General features: G+C 37.1%; 1 protein-coding gene across 7 annotated transcripts in view; it reads right to left on the bottom strand.

Annotated features, from left to right (window-relative positions):
* Pkhd1 (PKHD1 ciliary IPT domain containing fibrocystin/polyductin) overlaps nucleotides 1-21,906 on the bottom strand; it is a 440,341-nt gene that overhangs the window by 238,864 nt on the left and 179,571 nt on the right. For all 7 annotated transcript variants that reach the window (XR_013104680.1, XM_076915223.1, XM_076915219.1 and 4 more), the window contains 8 exons: nucleotides 20,770-20,980; nucleotides 19,707-19,864; nucleotides 17,162-17,353; nucleotides 15,357-15,482; nucleotides 13,125-13,181; nucleotides 12,255-12,385; nucleotides 3,342-3,454; nucleotides 1,872-1,977 (listed from right to left, as the gene is read on the bottom strand). Coding sequence is in view for 6 of the 7 variants with exons in the window: in XM_076915223.1 (XP_076771338.1) it covers nucleotides 1,872-1,977; nucleotides 3,342-3,454; nucleotides 12,255-12,385; nucleotides 13,125-13,181; nucleotides 15,357-15,482; nucleotides 17,162-17,353; nucleotides 19,707-19,864; nucleotides 20,770-20,980 (1,094 nt within the window). In the remaining variant the exon portion in view is untranslated. The remainder of the gene's footprint in view (nucleotides 1-1,871; nucleotides 1,978-3,341; nucleotides 3,455-12,254; nucleotides 12,386-13,124; nucleotides 13,182-15,356; nucleotides 15,483-17,161; nucleotides 17,354-19,706; nucleotides 19,865-20,769; nucleotides 20,981-21,906) is intronic.

The following is a 21,906-nucleotide window of genomic DNA, read 5'->3' as shown; positions in this document are numbered from 1 at the left end:
TATTTATGAAAACTTGGGCTAGAACCTCTACAGAAAAATGAAGGAGTAACAAAGCTTAGCTGAGTTAAAAAAGCATCCCACTCTTCTGGAATGTTCTTACTATTCACCTTCCTCTTTTATTAACAAGGTGATCTTGAGCAAGGTGATCATTAACTTCTCTAGGCTTGAGGTTCATCATCTTTAAAATGAGGACCAACAGCTGACCTAATGGCCATCCCTTGATCATTAATTATATCATATTTGCATTCATACTTGAATTGAAAGTGTTCTAATGAGGTACTAATGCATGAATTTCCTAATGTGCCTGCATGTAAACACTTAGTAAAATAGCACTTCTTTAAAGACAGATCTATTAGTGCAAAACAGGTAAGACCTGAACTGACTTGACAATGACTACAACCTAGTTACAGGGACCCATAAACAACTCATTTGCAAACATATTCAAAATTAGTAGCACCAAGGCCTAGCTAGCAAATTTCTGGTTTTAAGTTAAACACTTGCAAAGTAAACCTGTTTGAGATATAAGCCAAACATTTATTTTTACTATAGAAAGAAATATTGTATTTATAAAACTTAATAGAAATAACATTTTAAAATTATTATTAAATGCAGAAATTGAATAGAGTTTTATTCAAATCAATAATTATTATCTATGGGATTTGAGAAAGTATTCCCGCCTGGCAGTGGTGGCGCACGCCTTTAATCCCAGCACTTGGGAGGCAGAGGCAGGTGGATTTCTGAGTTCAAGGTCAGCCTGGTCTACAGAGTGAGTTCCAGGACAGCCAGGGCTACACAGAGAAACCCTGTCTCAAAAAACAAAACAAAAAAAAAAAAAAAAAAAGAAAGAAAGAAAGAAAGAAAGAGAAAGTATTCCCTAGTGCATAAAGTTAAAAAAAAAAAAAACTAAATTAAACAAAATATTAAACACAATTAGTTTTTCTAGCTATCTTAATCATTAATTTTAGGCTTTCTTCATTCAAAATTGTCTTCCTTTTACTGGGACCTTGAATGAATGTTTAGCTATGACTTTTTTTTTATTTTGCTCTGGTCTTTAAATGCTCTACAAACATATTCCCTCATCGCTGTATTCTAGGCTGCGGATTTATAAATAGCAGAGATTGAATGCATGCAAGTTTCTCTTTGTAGTATTGGTGACCCTGGGTAATTTTAGTTGTTCCTAACAAACAGCATGCAGGCAAAGTTCCCTTTTTAAAAAGTCATTGTGATGATAAAAACTAAATTAACAAACATGAATCTATTTTTTTTCCGTTAGAGAAAAAATAGAAAATCAAATGCATTGATTAAAGTAAATGACAGCTAGAACTGAAATTGTGTTTCACTGGAGAGGCATGTTTTTCTTTAGATTAAAGAATTTATTATTCAGGCTATTATACTTCCAAATACATACTTTTTCTGTGCACTGCAGTTGACTGTGTTCCTAGTCAAGTATGTGGTATCTGACAAATCCTTTACTTTCTGATTCTTTATTTATTGGTCATAAGTAAGAACAGAAAATGAAGTATGAATAAGCCTCAAAAATTCACACCTCCTGACAGTATATGTTCATAAAACCCATGTTCTCTATTAAGGACTGTTAGAGGAACCCAAGGAGAAACTGACCTCTGAGGTAGGATTCCTTCATTCAACACCACACACACACACACACACACACACACACACACACACACACACACTGACCTACCTATGATACCTATGATGCCATTGACACTAATTGTGATAATATTACAGTGTTCTCTTCCTCATCAAGCTGAAACCCTTTGGCTAGAGTAATGGATTAATCTACCTCTGCAAAACAAAGACATATGTTATAATATATGTATTATATGCATGCTAAAAAAAAAAAAACATACCTGGGCACCACCAGCACTTCCCCAAACCATGAAGTTTTGAAACAGAGTGAAGCCAGTGTCATTACTCCAAGGTGGTTGAAATTTAGGATATACAAGGAGACCATATCTAGAAACCAAAGCCAAGAGTGAAAGTAAAGTAATCAACATTTTGCCCATTGGGATTAAAGGGGGGCTTATGCATTTTTTAAAACTGACACATAGGCATGGAACTTCTTTACAGATGTATTATGACATTTCAATGTATAACCACATTGTGTGGCATTAGGATATGCATGTTTATCTTCTCAAATATTTACATTATATTCTTAAATATAACAATTATAGTAAGAATATGTAACATCCTCTTCAGTTTCAAGTCTATTTTCCAATTTAAATTTGTGATATTCAGAAGGGGATTGTCTCAAATTGTTTGAATGTCTTCTATAGACTATATTTTTATACCTTGTCAGATACCCTCTGTTTTGGGGACTTGAGACAAGTCTTTGCTCAGCACAAGATACAAAGAGTTCCTCCCCCAAGACTGATCTCTCCACTCACCTACTGGTCTGCGTCCACAAGCCTTCCTAAGGCTGAACATTGCTACCAACCCCTTAGAAATTCAATTTATATTTTCATTGAATTTTCTTTAGTTATAGAAGGTATACTCCATCTCTCTGGATTCTCAGGTGATTCCTTTCTCCTCTATATTTCATTTTTAAAAAGTGCAATCAACATGTTTTACATAATTCACAATAGGTAGACAAAAAAAAGCATCCTTGGTGTCCATCAATAGATGGATGAGTGGAAAAAATGTCATATATAATTTAGCCTTGAAAATGATAAACCCCTGCTTCTTGTGGTACTGTTGATAAATTCATAAGATATTCTCCTGAGTGATATTAACCAGAGGCAGAAAAAAACTACTTATATCAGAAATCTAGTGGATCTAAATTTCAGGACCAGAGAATATAAGGTGGTATGAGGGGCTGTCTGGAGGGCAACTGGGCCAAGTAAGTAAAAAGCAATAAAGTTTCAAATGTGTAAGATGAATAGGACCTTACATTAAATTATTCATCAAATGTGTAAGATGAATAGGACCTATAAATACACTGTGTAGCATAATACCTATAAACAAGAATATTGTATTAAATACGTAATTATTTCACATTTTATAATAATTAGTGTATTAATAAACAGACTAGAAGGAAAAATTTTGAGGTGATGAATGTTGGTGCAAACTGTAGAGTTGGCTTCATGGATATATGAATATATATCCATAATATATCTCCAAGCTTATCAAGTTTTATATGATAGGTATATAAAATAATTCCATGGCAAGAGCACTCCAATAACATAGCTATAGACAATATATTGTAGCATTGCCAAATCTCAGACAAATTTCAAGAATCATGCACCCTTTGTGCACAAAAGCCACAATCGCTAAATCACAAGCATTGCATGTAAAATGTAGGTAAGTTTTCCCACCATTACCTCGTACAAAAATGAGCAGTATTCCAGTTGAATAAGAGGGGTAGAGCTTGTAATGTTTGGTTGGTCACAAATTGGAAAACATATCCATAGCCAGCTGCACATACTCTGTTGCCCTACAGAAATTAAAAGGGATTTGAAAAATAGTTACATTATATATGCTAAGGTTGCTATTATAAAAAGGAATTTTATTAGAACTTTCTACTTTCTTATTCTCTTCTTTTCATGTATAGTAGACTCAGTTGTTTCAGATCCCATCACAGGATCACCCCCACCCATCACTTTCCAAACTTAAGACAACTTGGCTACACTATAAATTGTGCATGTCAATAACCAGCAACCCACTTGAAATCTTTCTTGAAGATTCCATGGTGAGAAGGTGCCCTTGCTAGTTTTATGTCAACAAATTAGAGTCATTTTGTAAGAGGGACACACAATTGAGAAAATGCTGCCACAAGATCTGTCTGTAGATCCGTTTTCTTAGTTAAGGATTTATGTGAGTGAGCCCAGTTTACATGGGGTGGTACCTCCCCTGGAAGGTGGTCCTCAATGGTTTAGGAAAGCATGCTGAGCAAGCTATGAGAAGCAAATCAGTAAGCACCATTCTTCCATGGCTGCTGCTTCAGTTGCTCCCTCCAGGTTCCTACTGGGCTTATATTCCTGCCCTGAATTTCTTCAGTTAATGGACTCCTGCCTAGAATTGTAAGCTGAAATAAACCCTTTTTATTCCCAAGTGCCTTTTGGTCATGGTGCTTTATCATGGCAAGAGAAACCCTAACTAAGACAGAAGGTTTCCTCTGACACCTCATAAGAGGTTAGAGTCATTTGGGCAGTACTTACTGGTACATACCATGAGACACAGTAGATTTCCAAGGTAGATAGCCAAGTCTACAGTCTTCTCCCTTGTTTATCCTTAGTTCTGAGACATGTTGGCTGAGTTCAACTGCAAGCTAAATCTCTTCAATATATTTTTGTTCTTCTCAAATAATTAAATTACCTCAATATTTCTTTACAGGGTACACTAAATAATTTAATATTTTATATGTTTATATGAAATCTAGCTTCTCCATGTATTGCTATTAGAATTGAATTAGAAATTCAATTCTGATCAAACAGAAGTATAATTAAGTTATCTTAAAAAAACTTTATGAAATATTTGCAAGATTTTCACTGCTGTGTAATACACACTAAGACAGAGTGTATATTTTTAATCATTAGAGTGTGTATTTTTTAATCATTATTAAAAATAATGATCTCCTGAAAGGTCTAATCCTGTGTGTGTGCAGGCACACATGTGTATGTGTTTGTGTGTGGGGGTATCATGTTATGTGTGTGTGTGTTAATATATGTATGTTCATATATATTTAACTTGGTCTACCAAATATTTGCAAAGACTTTTATTCATTAGCAACAACTTAAAATGAGAAGACAACATAAAAATTAAAAGTTCAACTGTGGTGGTTTGAGTAAAAATGGCCTCCATAGGCTCATACATACCTTCATAGATTTGAATGCTTGGTTCCCAATGGGTAGACGGTTTAGGAAGAACTTTGAGGTTTCAAAATCTCATGTCAGACCTACTTCTGCCCCCCTTGTCTGCCTCATCCCTACAAATCAGGATGTAATCTCTCAGCTACTGCTCCAGTCCCCTGTCTGACAGTTTGCTGTCATGCTTCCTGCTATCATGATCATGGAATACACCTCTGACATTTTAATGATCTTGGTCATAATGTCTCTTCACAGCAAAAGAACAGTAACTATGATAATCCTAGGAGTCCTTCTATGTTGCAGAACCAAGGAGCATCTAGAGATGGGGAGAAAGCCCATCTTCTTGACCCATGGATTTTCTTGCCATAGTACACTCACATTCTGCTTCACTCATTCCTGATAAATACACGGTAACTGTTAGACTCTGAATTTGCAATCAAATTTTCACTGCAGGAAGAAAAATAAATGGAATACTGCCTGTTCAGTGGGCGTTTCCAGCTGTCCTCTCCTAAGCTGCGCCTGCCTCCTCTCAGTGGTACACTGCCACATTTCAGATCAGCAGCACTCCTTTCTCTACCATTTTGAAGATAAAATGTGTATCAAAATATACTGTTGGTGAGAATGTAGGATGGACCCACCAATCTATCACAGCCTGGCACTTACTGTACATTTTAATATGTATGAAACATCCTATAAGGAAAATCTGTAAGTAGATTAGTGGTTGTCTAGAGATAAGAAGACAATAGAGATGAAGAAAATGTTCTGATTTGCTATGAAGATGGTTCTTCAGCTCTATGAATACAACCAAGCTGTTTTGCTGTGTGCTTTAATTAAATCTATTATAATGGAATAAGTTCTTTCTTAATCAACTCTTCTGAGATTTCAGAGCTCCTGTGGTCAAGTCATTACAGCAACATTTTTATTGACATTAATTATAAAATTAAAGCATAATTTGGGGTCTTATTAAACCTTGAGCCAGAGTGACACACTGATACCTGACATGTATCAGCATTTTCTGCAAAAGGTAGAGCTTAAAGATGCTATTCTTTGGATATGCCTCATGTTCCACAAAACACACACACAAAGCCCATGGGGGTGAAAGAATTTTCCTTCCTCAGAGGGCTTCAGTTTATTGAAGTGCCAATCAGGGACAAACTTTCCCTGAGTCTGAAAGGTTGACCACAGGACCTGGTCAGGGAGCTAACACATGCTGACACAATCATCCTGCTGTTTACTTAACTTAATTTGGTATTTATTGTGGGCCCCAAAGCCTCTTTACCCTAGCTTCTTGTAAATAATCTTTCCCTGGTTTTCCACAGTTACAGAATGTTTTCTTCCCAAGTGAACTTATTGGCCTGTTCTCTCTTCGCTAAGTTTCATTATTTGAGAATCCAAGTAGTTCTCCTATTTCCTGGGGTCATTTACAATTCTAGTCACATTTCTCTGACCACACAGCATTCAGAAAATGCCACTTATGAGTATTTATTTTGTGGTGTATGAAGTTGAATTGCTGTTCAAAAGAGGCCACAAGACTTCAGAAACTCTGAGCCTTCTGTAAGACATCATTGATTTTAGGGGATCACAGTCTAGAGAATACAGACCAAAGATAATTTTGTGAAATATGTGGAAATATCTAGAAACAGTTTTTTATCACACTTCACATGGCAGAGGAAAGTGCCATTGGTATTCAAAAGACTGGTATGTAGAAGTAACATGCAACTATCCATCCCAAAGAACCACAGTTGAGAAAGCCTACTCAATAGCCTACCAGGTGTTATCAAAGTAATTTACATCCACCGCCCACAATCCTATATTGATGGAATTCCATATATTTATCCTAAATATGAAAGATTCAATTAATTATGTAATAAGAAATGTTTTAACAGTTTTTACATGGAATGTATTTGTCTTTTCAAAATAATCAACTCTGGCACTAAGCATTCTCAAAGAGAATATTACCTATCTATTTCAGTCCTGTGCTTACAAAAAAAAAAAAAAAAAAAAAAAGGATGAGCACTAATAACTCTCAGCCTCAGAAAGAATCCTTATCTCTCAGTAGATGAGTATAAGTACTCAATATATCTGTCCAAAACAATGGCACACCATAGTGCTTATTCCCAATTAAGAATAAAAAAAGGAAACTTTCATCAGCAAATACCATACAGATATTCATCTTCCAGATCATCTAGTGACTACCTTTACCACAGGTAAGATCACACCTCTAACCCAAACCATCATCCACAAGTACCTAAGAACTAGGAGTCAAAGAAGAAAGCTCTAGGGTTAGAAGATACATAGAGTTCTTCCATGCAAGCATGAGGACAGGAGTTCAGATCCCTAGCTTCCATATAAAGACCCTTACATCACCACCTCATGCTGTTTGTATTCTTATTGCTGAACATAGATTCATGAGGTTCATTTGGGTTTGTTCGCCAAGTATCAACAGAATGGGTGTGCTCCAAAATCAGTGAGGTACCCTACATCAATAAATAACACAGAGGGTCAGAAAGATGGGTAAGCATGTAAAGTTGACCTGAGTTTCACCCCCAGAACACACGTGGTAGAAGAAAAAAACTAATTCCTATAAGTTATCTTCTTGCTTTTACTTGTGGGTCATAGAACATGCATGTGTGCACACATGTATGCATGTGCATGCACAGACACATACATGCAATAAATAAAATTGAATATTTCAAACAAATTAGTTGGATATCTACTGAGGAAGACATCTAACATCAAGGTTTGGCTTATACATGCACACACAAGCACATACACATGCACATACCTACACAAAGGTTTGTTCACATCAATGTTATATTAAACAGAGCATTTCCCCTAAGATTAGAAATGAAACAAGGTATCAGTCTCTCCATTGCTTTCAATATAGTACAGACACATACATACATACATACGTACATACATACACATACATACACACACATACACACACTGATCGCTCTTAAACACCTACTTTTTCCTGCAAGCACACAAATAATGTGCTTCAGTTTTTAGCACCAAAGGCTGACAATGCCATCTCAGTATAACACATACATCAGTTTTATTACCAATGTATTCCAGCTCATCACCAAGACTTCATGAGAAGAAGGAATGTTCTCAAAGTTCAGAAAGATATTCCAGAGACTGTATCCCCTTCCTCACCACTGCCAGCACCAGTGTTCAGAAAGCATGCATTATGAACAAATGAGAGTGTTTGTTGAATCACCTGCCTCAGTGCCATTAATATTTATGAAACATGTGAGTGATCATATACAAACACTCACCAAGTACATTTATTGTTGGAAGGGATATTACGTCTTTGGTCCTATGTTAGCCAGTAAGACTCATTTTTCTTATAAAGGAAATACATCAGCAGCCAGCTCACATTACTGCCCAGCCCTTTCTCTCACTTCCAATTGGTTACTCTACAAAGAATTCATGAAGAAACCACATACTTATGCAAGCAGCCAGAGGCTTGCAGGGAAGGGTTTAAGGCAAGCAGGGAATTTTGTGTGGAAATCAATTCTTTGCGGAAGTCAATGTGTTATGGACATTCAAGCAAGAGAAATCTCAGAGAGAAATTAACTGCCCAAGTAAAGCCAGCTCCTTGAGGTATGTGCATCTGTAGTGACTAGAAAAAAAGGGGGGAGGGAGGGTGACTTAACCCTTCAGGCAGCTCTTAAATATGCATTACCTATTGAGTGTGCAAAGCCAAAGAACTGAGGTTGGGTCCTTTAAAACAGAATTCCTTACAAAATTGATTTTAAAACTAGAACAAATTCCCTCAAATCAAATGGATGTCACTATCAGATTCCTTTGCCCATGGACTCTTCCAGCTAACTCTTTGCTCATAGGAAGACTCCAACACCTATGTAAATATGGGATAGTAAGAACCACTGGGAGTGAGCTGTCTCCTGTAGCATGAGTGTAGTCTTTTCAATGGGGGAAGTGGGTTCATGAGTATTATGTCAGATAAAAGGAATGGAAGACATATTACCAATGCCAGAGCCACTAAGAGAAGACTGATGTAGCACAGAACTCAGAAGCTAGAGCAATGCATGAAGGCATGGCCACCAATGCGTTCTTAGAAATGGAGGCAATGTTTCAGATGGGAGTATAGAAAGATGGCCATGCACCTGTAGACTCCAACAAGATGCTAAAATAGTGCTCACTGATGAAGGTACAGAATGATTTTCATTTTCAGAGAAACTGAATTATTAGACTTGGCTGCTGCCTTGAGTAGGGAGAGAGCAGACAAATTGCAGATAGGAAAACTAAAAAAAAAAAAAAAAAATCAAGGAAGAAAGAAAAAGAAATTCCTTTGAACTAGAAAAGAAACTGCAGAGTTGAAGGTGAGCAAGTTTGAACATTACCCAACTAGAAATGAAGATGAACTCTTTCTCCACTGTGGCCAAGCATTTTGTTGAAGATTCTAAGCTAGAACAATGACATAAAACCACAAACTATTGTCCAAACTTTAAAATATGTTCCTCAACTACCAAGTCCATAATTTCAAAGGCAGGCTCATATGTTGAGGAGTGTATGAGGGTGTGTATTTTTAGAATGAATGTCCGCATTAGAAAAAATAGTATGTTCTTCAAGTCTCTGTGAAGGCCATGTCTCACTATTATTACAGCAATGATATGTCCCTGTTTATGTCATTCAATGACTACAGGTAGGCTATTGGAGAAAGCAGGGTGAAAGGAATAAAGGAAGACCATGGAACTTCTTGTTCTGAAATTATTTCCAAATTTAAAATGTTGAGAATCAGGAGATACCTCAGTGAGTGAAGTATTCGTTTTGAAAGTATGAGGCCCTGTGATCAGATTGTTGGCACCCACATAGAACAGAGCAGTTCATACCTGCCACTCCAATCCCAGAGATCAGAAACAGACAGTCAGATGCTGAGCTCACTGGCTAGCTGTCAAGCTAAATCAGTTAACTCTGAGTTCAGAGAGAGACTCAACATCAAAAGCTATATGAATAAAATAAGGTGGAGAATAGAAGAAGAAAGTAGACGGTGGATCTCTGGAATCCTCGTGCATAAGCACACATATGCACACATATGTGTGATCTTATGTGTATGTTTGTGTACACATGTGCTCATGTATGCAAACAAGAACAAACCACAAGCATATAGAACAACAAAGTTTAAAATAAGAGGGGCAATCCGAATTAATCACTGTAATGGGGCAAATAAGGCTAGAGTACATTCCTTTGAGGGACAGTTCCTGAGACAGTCACACATGGGACTTTTCTCCACAGGCAAGGAATCACTCTCTCCTCTATGGAAGAACTTTCTATTGCACAGCTTTCTGTAATACATATATGTATGCACACACACACACACACACAATCACATGCACACACACACACACATATGACTATTGCACCTCTTTTTTCATTTGAAGTAAAAGCATACTTCTAGAATTCATTCTCCAAAGTACTCTGTGTGTCCTTCATACTGGAAATGTTGCAATAAATACAAATCTGCCATTTGCTCAACAACTCAAATGAGCTTGCTTGACCCTAAGAGTAAGAGAAATTTGTTATGTTTCAATTTTGTAACCTATTCTTAGCTATTGTCTATATGATTAAAAGGAAACATTCTAGATTTTAAAAATATATGAAATACACAGCCTAAGATGAAATCTGTAGCACAGCTGAAACTTTGAGATGAATTTTAAAGAACTATACATCTACATGGAAGTCAAACAACATCTACATGCTGCCAGAGATGAAAGGTCTGGTCATTCATCCCTGCTCAAAAAGATTTGGGGCTATTACAACCTATTCTCTATACTTTTTAATATATATATATATATATATATATATATATATGTATTTATGTCTATATTTGTAAATATATTATATATGTAAATATATACTTGTAAATATATTTAAATATATAAATATATTTTATATAAAAATACATACATATATTACAAATACACACACAAATTTGTTTTAAAAAATAATCCTACAAAGAAAAAAAACAAATATATAGAAATAAAATGCATCTGAAAGAGAAGCAAGTATGTGATTTCAGTTCCATTTTTCTGTTGCTAACTAGGCATGCTTTCTAGATCGAATGCTCCTCCACAAAGATTAGACTACCTTCTACAATGAAGGTTGAGTTTTGTTTGTTTTGCTCAATATATTATTACATCAGTGTATTGTACCCAGCTGAATATTGTTGCATAGCCTCCATGTTAATGGAGAAATGTTTCACCCCGCTTCTTCCAACATGGGCAATATAATCTTTGTGATCTTTGCTTTCCATATGGGTCCCCTGGTACCCTGCATGTAATTTGGGTCAGCTTCTCTATGGCCATGGAATATACCACTTACTTACTCAGGGAAGCAAGGTTGTTCCAGCCTCACAAAGGATGAACTTTGATTGTCTATGTGTCTACATGCTTCAGTGTAGATGAGATTGTATTACTCAAGGAAATCATACAAACTACAACTCTCTAAGCCCCAGAACTGGCTTCCTAGCTGTGCAACGAGCCCAGTAGTAGCCAAAAAGTTAAGCATAACTTCTCTCGTGTTTGGTTTCTGATGATCCATGAAATTCTGCCTCCTTTGTCACTGGCCTATTAGCCAGCCCTATTAGGCACCTAAAATGGTGTGTAAGTGCTGTGCTTCGAAAAGACACAATTAAGAGTGTAAGGAGTCTTAAGCAGAGAACCACAACTTTTATTAGGGGTTATTCAACTGAGGGTAATTAAGAGCAGCTTGTCCTCTGTGCTCCTCAGAAACTGGGCATAAATGTTGTGACACTGTAGAGAGGGGATCTGTGGGGCCATGAATCCACAGATGCTCAGAGCAGCATCCTTGGAAAGAAAGGATACTAGTGGAAGTAGACTAAGGGATAAAATAACTAATAGGAAGAAAATTTTAAAAGGCCTTCTGCTATTGTAATACAACTCCCCAATCACAAATTTGTAGTTAATGATAAAAAGAAAAATTCACCAGGTAGTTAAATTTCATAGCATTAAGTTGCCCTGAATAATAGAACAAAAATAAGATTGTGCTCCTGAAACATAATGTCTCATGTGCCTTCTGATTCATTGTACAACCCTCTTTTGTTAAAAATATGGGCAGATGAATATGATAGGCTACAAGTGATTCAATAAGTAATTTGCGTCAGAACTAAGAGATCCAAAACAAGATACTTTAGCCTGTATTACCAGTAAGGGATCAATTTACAACTCATTAAGATCTCTATAGGGATCATACTAAATAGCCTTTATAGGAATCCTGAGAGCAACTGTTTAATTTTCCACTTGACACAAAATCATAAGGACATACTTGAGTTAGTATCAAACTGGACAATTGAAATCAAGTCTCTGATGCTACTGTGGACGGATAGAAGGCATCCTTGTGTACTATCAGCTCAGATTCTCCTGATGGAACCAAAGTTCTTACCTCAATCACATTAAGGGGACTGAAAGTGTAGATGCCAGCTGGTGCCAGCATTTCAGAACTGGACAGTCCCTCAGCCCCAGAAACACTGATGATCACATTGTTTCTTATCATACTTCCCTGTTCCCACCAACCTGATTTGAATAAGAGATAAATTAAAGAAAGTGATTCACAAACAATTAAAATGTATATAGCTCAATACTTTTTAGACTCTTTACATAGACTATATTTCATATATATCTCATATATTATATCTTCTCTATTATTATATACTATAAAGATGGCACTGGAAATGGCTCAAAGGCTAAAAGAAGTATATTATTCTTGAGAAAAACCAAAGTTCACTTCCCAGTACTCATATTGGGCAGCTCACAACCTCCCATAATTCCAGCCTTAGACATACTCTAGCTCCCTCTTTTGGCCTCCACAGGCACCTAATGTCTACAACATGATACACATACATTCATACAATTAAAAATAATTTTTTTAAAAATTATGTGTTTTTAATAAGGATTGAGAGATGTTCTGATCTGTGGGTACAGCAATGGGTCATCAGGAACTTCTTTAATATTGTGTTAAGTTAGCTAAATAATAGTATTGGGTCTGATAAGGAAAGAAGAAAACCACAGAAGTCTTCTCAAAGTTGAGTAGGATGGACTAGGATTATTGAAAGCAGGAAATGGGGCATAAGTAGGTTTCAAATATATTACATAAAATTCTCAAAGAAGTAATAGAATATTTATATTTATACATCTTTAGAAAATTTAATGTTTAATTATTTACAATAATTAACAGTATGTCATGACATCTGCCTATAAATTCTAACAATCATAGATGAACTATGATAAATTTAAAATAAGTATACATATTTACCATTTTTTCTTCCAATAACAGTCTCACTAGTGCTAAACCTTCCATTCATGTAGGACCCTGAGAACAGAAAATTACATTGCTTTTGAATACTTGATGTCACTCAGGAAAGCATGAGAAAATACAACATTATTCCTTGTTTGAATCATTTTTTATTTTATTTTTTCTGTGTTCAGAGAAAAAAAATACCTATTGTATGGACTATACGTCTTAACATATTATGGATCTGAAGTTTCCTTTAAGGAAAATAATCATAGGAATAGACCTATCTTAATTCTTAGATGGAGTCTAAGTGACAACTAAGGGCCCTGGTTAAACTCAGTGAGTCACAAAACCCAAAAGACATGAATGTGAGTGAAAGACTTGGAGTGTAGGAAAGGGGGAGAGGTGGGAGGTGGGAGGAAATAGGAATAACCAGATTGCATTAAATACATGCATAGAATTGTCAAAATAACTTTAATCAAAATATAATGATGAATACACTGTTTCTGTCCAACCCAGCCTGACTCTCAAATTATATGGAAACAGGCTAGATAAGATGAGGTACTCACAAATAATGAGAATGGACTTGAAGAGCAGGAAATGCCCCAACCACGTGACACAAAAAGGTATTATTCATTAAGTGGAATCAATAGTATATGAACAGTACCACAGAACCCTTCATTGCTAGGATTTTATTTTATCTGAGATTCCCACATCATTTAATGGATTCACGCTTATGATTGTTTTTAGGCATGATTGAGAACTTTATAGTTAGTTAATATAGTGAATTAAGTACTTTAATTTCCTTGATTACAATTCAAAGGCAATCGAGCCAATAATCCACTATAATGAAGACTAAATTCTTGCTACAGTTTTTTTTAATTGCTTATTTGGTATCATTATCTGCTAAGATCATATTGTTAGGATGACTTCCTAAATATCTGCTTATAGTCATAGACTCATTTTTATACAAAAAAAGTAAGATCACAGTCAAGACTCTATCTGTTGGCATGGCTTCCCTGTGGCCACCCTCTCTAGTCAAAAGATTTTGTATTGATGACCTCATGGATCTACTCTTTGCCTTCAAGCCAAGGTTTGTTTTAAGTAAGTTCATAGGATCCATATTCCCTTAGTAAACACCATATTATTTGGGATTATAACCTTTTCAGACATTTATCTCAAAAGGTTTTCTTAAATGTAACATATAACATAAGCTCTTCACGTCCATCGTGTCACCAGGGTCATTTATAAATAAAACACTAACAATTATAGTTCTATTCTTAATTTCAGCAGAACTCTCTGCTTTGCTTTGTATATTCTGATGTAACCAGTGACTGCTTACTGATTCATTTCTTTCAGCAGATTGGCCTGCAAGGAGCTATCAATACAAATGCAAAGAAGACCGTGTCTCCCAAAATCTGCTGGTAAAACAAGATGAATCTGATGGTCAAAAGTGTGACACCTAATTCTAAGTTGAGAAATGCTAACCTGGAGGTGTAGAGGAGAGGGAATGTTCCAGATGAGTTAACTGTCATGAACAGACAGAGAAGACTTGTGCAAAATCCATGTGGCACGGGGAAGTATGAGCTTTGAAAAGAATGGACTAAAGTAGCTTCTGTGTCATGACAGTTCAGAGGAAGAAATGAAAAAGATCAAGATGAGTTTACACAAATAAGTCAGGGTGAAAATCACTGACAGACAATCTATCTATGGCCCAGCTAAAACTTTTAGATTGTTTTCCAGGAATAACATGATGCCAACTGAGACGTCTAATTCAGTTGTCTAAGGCTAATTCTGATGCCTGGTCATGAACCGAAACGAACAAAAGAAGTAGAAACTAGTGAGCAATGGTTAGTTCTGAAACTCCAGTCTCAGCTCACCACTAAAGCACTTACATGCAAATTCCATTTTAAAATCTTTAGCCAACATTCTCCAAGCCCAATCTGAGACTGTGCGTAGACTAAGAATTATGAGAAATTATGGCGGTAAATTTTAAAACCTCCCATTAAATATTTAGTAACCTGACTTCAAATTTTAAATGACTCATTTCCTATTGATATAGTTTAGTAAGTCACTTGACGGTAAGTGAATGTAAATTTGGGATTTTAAGCTAGGTCCTATTAGATAATACTCAGAAGAAAAAAAAAACTAATGATTTTATATATTTAAAAATCAACAATTTGGGAGAATGCTTTATCAGAGACTGCCCATCCTACTCAAGAATATATACATTAACCAAGCAAATTTACTTACCCACCAGCAGAGCATGGCCTGAAATCTTATAGAATATATTACTGTCCACCTTCAGGCCCCAGGTCCTGTGCATGCTAAGTCCTCTGCTGAAGGAGCCCCACACTGAACAGCTTTGAATATAAGAATCTGAATAGGGAAGAGTAATGTGAAAGTTTTATTCACACCTTAGAGTCTCCTCTGATTCTGTTGACCATGTTCAAACAAGATATACTGTCACCAAAATATATCTTCCCCACAAAAATAAAACTTAAGTCATTTGGGAAAAAAAAGAAGCAAACAAATCAAAAAATTAGGCAACCGCGGTCACTAGATCATAAAGATTAAACTTACTGAAATTTAAGACACAGATGCTAGGAAGTGTTTATTTATCTAAGAAAGAGAAAGTATGGCCAAGCAACAAAGCCACATGGCTGTCAAGAAGTCAAGAATTCTACCTATTCAATGCCCTTTGTCACAATATAGTAGAGCAAAGGTCAAAGGCCTGATATGATTTAACCTGGATTTTTAAAACTATACCTGTATACAAAATTGTGGCTGTTATTTCTTGGGCTATAAATCAATGTTTATAACTTCCAGCTGTTCTAGTTTAGTTTCAGTTCCTGTGGTCAACACTATGGCCAAAAGGAAATTGGGGGTGAAAGGATTTATTCTGTCTTATGGTTTACAGTCTAGCACTGAGCAGTCCAAGGCAAAAATCTGAAGCAAGGCACTGAGGCAAGCTGTTTGCTAGTTTTTTCATACAGCCCACGCCCAACTGCCCAGGCACAATACCACCCACAGTGGAATGGGTCATGATTGACCGAAATGCTATCCTGTGCTGCACAAATGTAGCTGAGAGCCAACATTTATTTGTTGATGGGCCTAGGACATGTGTCATTATTTGGGGTAGATACAGAGATGAGATGTTGAGGCCAAGTAATCACTTTCTTAAATGTCAGTTCATTTCAGCATCATTGAGGCAGCTTCACCTGTATGGTCATAAACTGGTTCTCGGGGCAATTTGGGGCTTTGAAAATAATTTGAATTAGGAATGTCAGGCCAGCATGGACACAGATTCTCATTGGCTGGTGATCATGACTAATCTTGGTGGTCAATGTGACACACTTAGAAAAAAAGGATCCACAAATAAATCATTGCGTCCATTAGATCCTGTGGATTGTTTGTGGGGCACTGTCTTAAGGCTTCTGACTGTTCTACAGTGAACACCACCATTTACTGAGGCAGACGATATATTCATTGCTCATTCTTATACTTCTTCAGAAGACTGTGTGTGTATACATATTTATGCATATATATAAAACAGAACCGCATTTTTACATGTAATGTTGAAACTAAAACAAAAGTATCTTCTGCTGTATGTGTAGAAATGGGGCATTTCCATGAACTAAGTTCTAAATTGAGTTTACAGTCTTGGTTTTGTTTTGTTTTTCTTATTTTTAAACAAACAAAATTTTAAAGTTATCATTCTTAGCCTAGGTTTCTTTAAAAAAATATTTTTGCTATGGACAGTTATTCCTCTTTTAATTTTATACTAACATGCATGGTTTTACCTGTTTTAAAATGTTTAACTGTTTTATAGTCTGTGTCAAGATAACACATGAAAATAGGAGGACCACACAATAGAATATGATGACAGGACTTTAATACGTTCCATGTGAGATTTACTTGGGTACTAAAGTTTGAAAAGCATCTAACCTGTAATCATGCATCCATCTCTCAATTCCCAGTCCCACATATCACCATCACATGGTATCATCAACATTGAAGAGGGGGAAAGCTGGCGAGGCTAATGCCTGCTCCCCTACCTCTCATAGTTCCCACCAGAGTGATTGAGCTCAGATGCTTATGGAAGGCCTGTCCCAGGTTTTGGAACTGCACTCCCTTCAGCTTGACCAAGCTGGGCTCCTCTGGGAAGGACTGAATGATGACTCGAGCCCCAAGATCCCTGGATCCCAGCATCTTCTCACTCTTAGAATACAAACAGTGCTTCAGGTTACCTAAAACACATAATGATTTCCAGGGGAAAAATTAAAGCATACTTCTAGACAAATCTTTGTTTACAAAGCTCTATCTATATAAAGGACAAACCATTCAATCATCTCGTTTCACTGTTATGGATTTCTCTCTTCAGATTGCTTAAACAGATCAAAATTCTAGGACATGATACTTACCCTTGCTCTCTTATTTCTAGAAATACCTCCCCAACCCAAACAATCACCTAGTTACTATCAAAAGGGGGCAGATTACAACACACACACACACACACACACACACACAGGTAAACTGGTGGAGATTTCAATACAAAAGACAACCTGTAGGAAAGGTGCAATAAAATGGCTCTTTCATATTAGATACTTTGGTGGAAAGTTGTGAGCATTGAATGCTATCATAGCACCTTCTAGTCTCCAAGTGCCCCATGATATTTCAGCTTAACTATATACTGTTGTACGTTTGGGGATTTAGTAAAAGTGTGTCCAGAGAAATATCAGAGAACTCCAGGGAAGTTACTGAGAATCTTTGCCAATCTGCTTGCTCAGCTATCTTCCTATTAAGGACAAAACAAAAAACAGAAACACAAAAAAACCAAACACCTGTCCCTAATACATAATTGCCATTGCTGCACTGTTACAAGAAGAGCACTTCAATTATTTTCTACTGCCATGTGAAACTTAATAATGGGAAAAAATCCCAAAATGGAGAAGTTGTCTTCAAAATTCAGTTAGTACCAGCCATATTTCTTCTGAGTCCACACTCAGAATAATCAAAGATGGATATACTTATTGTTATAATTTGCTTTCATTTGTTTGCTGTGATAAAGTAATTTAAGGGAGCAAAGGATTATTTCATTTTACAAATCCTGGATACAGTCGATCATTAAGGAAAGCCAGAGTAGGGACTCCAACAGACAAAGGCAGAATATCAGCTTGTTCTCTGGTTCATACTCAGATAGCCTTCTTATACATCCCAGACTCATCTACGTAGGGATGCCACTGCCCACAGTGGGATAAGCTTTTCCACATCAGTTTTCAGTCAAAAAAAAGTTTCTTGACTGATCTAATATTGTCAGTTCTTCAAATGAGGCTACTTCTTCCCAAGATAGTGAAGGTTCTGTCCCATTGAAAACAGTAACCAGCACACCTACATGCCCATCTTTATTGATAACACTCAGGTTCACTCCAACAGCACAGTAATGAACAAACGAGGTAGCAATCAATCCAAACAATATGTCACTCTCTGCTGAATTACAAAGGGTAATCCATCAAAGAATTGATCTCTAGGCAGTAAATGAAGAAATGTTGTATATTTATATGCTTTAGTTCAATTACAATCCCAATTAGGCAGAAATGTGAAGGTAGATGTCAATCAACTCTAACCCGATTTTACACAAACTTTTTTTCTTTAAGCAAATTACATATTTGTTAGTTGATAACTTTGAGTAAAAACGATTGAGGTCATAATCATTCTGTACTAACAACCCCTTATGTCATGGCACTGTGTATAAGTGCACCTCAATGCATATATCTCTGAAAGCTTTTACTCTAGCCTTGATATTTCTATCAGGATCCAGACACTGCTGGACATCTCCATTTCATCGCTGGCCTGCCTTCTCAGTTTCAACATGTACAAAATTAAACTCCTGTTTGCCATCATCCTCATACCCCCAAAACCTTCCCCTCTTCCCATCACAGTAAAAGCCCCATCATCCATCCAGAGCTCATGCCTGGAAGTCATCCTTGACACCCACACCATCCTGGACCAAAGTTGACAAATGATATCTTCCCAGCATGTGAAAGCCCTCATAATCTACAGCCTGGGAAACCAAAACATAACCTCCCAAACTAACCATCCCTGAAATAGATGTTTAATAGGCACATCAGTATGATTCAGTGCCTGCTATTCTACCAGAAGATGAATTGGCTCTTACACTCCTTTACCTAGAGTATGCAGTAGGTCGTTCAGAAAACAACCCTCCCCCTAAACCTAATCAATAAGAATGAGCTGCCCAAGCTTAGGATTCTGGAATTATGAGGGTTTGGGGGAAATTTTAGGAGAAGGCTAGGATTAAAAAAAAAATTGCAGCATTCCAACTCTCAAGGTTTAATTCATTAACACAAGTTTTCCCAGAACAAAGAATCAAATTATTTCCTTGGCTTTTGTCTGTTTCTTTTATGTATTGGAAGTAGAGAAAAGGATGAAGTGACAAGCTGCCGAGAGAAATCTGAAAATTATAGAAAAATATGGACACTCAAAAATTTCAACCAAGGTGGCCAACCACAGCCCTGTGACATATTGATAGGCAGGGAGAACATGTATTCACTCTCTGGGTTTTGCATCAAACTGTATTTCTACCTTCAGCAGCACTGGCCTCCTGGCATGAATTGAGGAACTTTACCCTCTCGAGAGTAAGATTTCCTTGGATGACAATGTTTCTGCTGAGGAGAGCCACTGTTGTCTTCAAGATATGATTCTCTCCAACTACCCAGTTCTCTGTGAAGTTGTAGGAATATCTGAAAACAAAATAAGAGAGTAAGATACACTTGAAAACATCAATATACATCTTATTAGAAATAGTGAATAGATTCTTCTTTGGGAGTATCTATGTTTTCAGGAACTCAAATACCCCAAAAAGATCCATACATACATCTGTAAGACACACCATGCATAGCAGTGGGAACTACTCACTGACCACTTGCTAAGACAGAAATTCTAGGGTCCTACTAGAGAAAACATTTAAGAGATCCTAATCTTCATAGATTTCTTTTATTATTTTCTTTTCCAGCATAACATCCAGTATTATTTAATGTATCTCATTAAGAAATAAATATTCTGTCATCTACGACAGAGGTGCTGGTTAGTCAACAAAATGATGGACTGGGTATTGGGACTATCTTGTACCTCACTGGTACAAATTGGCATAATTATGCTCTAATAGTATTTTGAGAGAAAAGTTTCATTTTAACAGGAAGGGTGATGTGTAGGAGGAGCTAAGGTAGGAGGAGTACTGAGAGGAAGAAAAGGAGTAAGAAGAGGAGAAGAAGAAGGAGAGGAGAAGCTAGATGATGAAAGAGAGAAAGAGGGGGGAGACAGGGAGGCAGATGTTCACGTATCTCCACCAGTCAAAGATAGTTGTTATATCTAGGTTGGTCAGTGGGTTACACCTCTGATTGAACAATTCCAAACTTATAAAGCCTATGATTAACATTATTTTTTAAAAAAATGTATAAATGCAGAAAGGAAAAGGGGGCATGGGATGGGGCTTTCTAAGGGGGGGGGGAATGGGGAAAGGGGATGGCATCTGAAGTGTAAATAAAATATCTAATAAAAAAAAGAAAAGAAATAAATATTCAAAGTCCAGTTCACTTAAAACCTCATTCTCCTCCATGTAAACCTATTCAAGCTGAAATCTGAGTACCTCAGGGGGTTCCTGAGATGAAGGTCTGCATTGTGGACAGTGTCTACAACAACGACCTCTTCTGTTGCTTCAGCACCTTCTACAGCCATCCCACTGATAATGACAACCTTATCCCCAGAGTGCCAGTCCACAGCTTCCTCCAGAGCCAATACTGTGTCTCCTGCATGTGCAGCTGCTCGAAGATAGGTGACAGTAACTTCTGGAACTGAACCTAAAGCCACCAAGAGAAAACTTGTTCACATACTTCAGTTGTTAGTAAGAATATGATTTGATAAAAGGTGCTCGTAAAACCAGCCATGGACAGAGTAGTGAGGTGAAAGGCATAGGCACTGCCAGTAGACAAAATAAACATATGAGCCAGTCTTGACATAGAGGAAATGTGCAAAGGTGGGCTTCAGTTTTCTGTTACATGGAGAGGTAGAAGTAGATGAACTTCCAGCATAGGGCTTAGGGCAATTTCATGAGATATTGGTTAATGAAGTATCTAGCTCAGATCTTACTGCAAAAAAAGCACTGGCTGAACATCTACTTCATATGTGAGGGGAGGCCTAGGTCCAGCCCATGTATGTCCTATGGTTGGTGGTTCAGTCTCTGAAAGCCCCAAGGGTCCAGGTTAGTTGGCTCTGTTGGTCTTCCTGTAGAGTTCCTATCACCTTCAGGGCCTGCAATCCTTCCTCCTATTTTTCTATTAGAGTCTCCAAGTTCCAAACACTGTTTGGCTGTGGGTGTCTGTATCTGTCTGGGTCAGCTACTATGAAGAGCCTCTCAGAGGACAACATGCTCCTGTCTGCAAGAATAACAAGAGTATCATTAACAGTGTCAGGGACTGGTGCTTGCCCAGGGGTTAGGTCTCAAGTTAAGCCTGTTAATAGTTGGCCTTTCCCTTCGTCTCTGCTCCATCCCCTGTGCCTAATATGGGTCCCAAATATCTGAAGTGGGTCTATCCCAAAGGCTATTGCCTGCACATGAAATATATTCTTTTAGCTGCACTGCCTTGTCTCACCTCGATGGAAGAGGATGTACTTAGCCTTGCAGAGTCTTAAAGTGCAAGGGTGAGGGAATACCCAGGGTGGTACCCCACCTGCTCAGAGGAAAAGGGGAGGGGAGATGGAGGAAGGATTGTCAGAGGAGGTGACC

This window comes from Arvicanthis niloticus, chromosome 17 (genome assembly GCF_011762505.2).
Source record: "Arvicanthis niloticus isolate mArvNil1 chromosome 17, mArvNil1.pat.X, whole genome shotgun sequence".
Taxonomy (NCBI): domain Eukaryota; kingdom Metazoa; phylum Chordata; class Mammalia; order Rodentia; family Muridae; genus Arvicanthis; species Arvicanthis niloticus.
The sequence above is the reverse complement of the archived record's forward strand: the minus strand, read 5'-3'. Positions and strand labels throughout refer to the sequence as shown.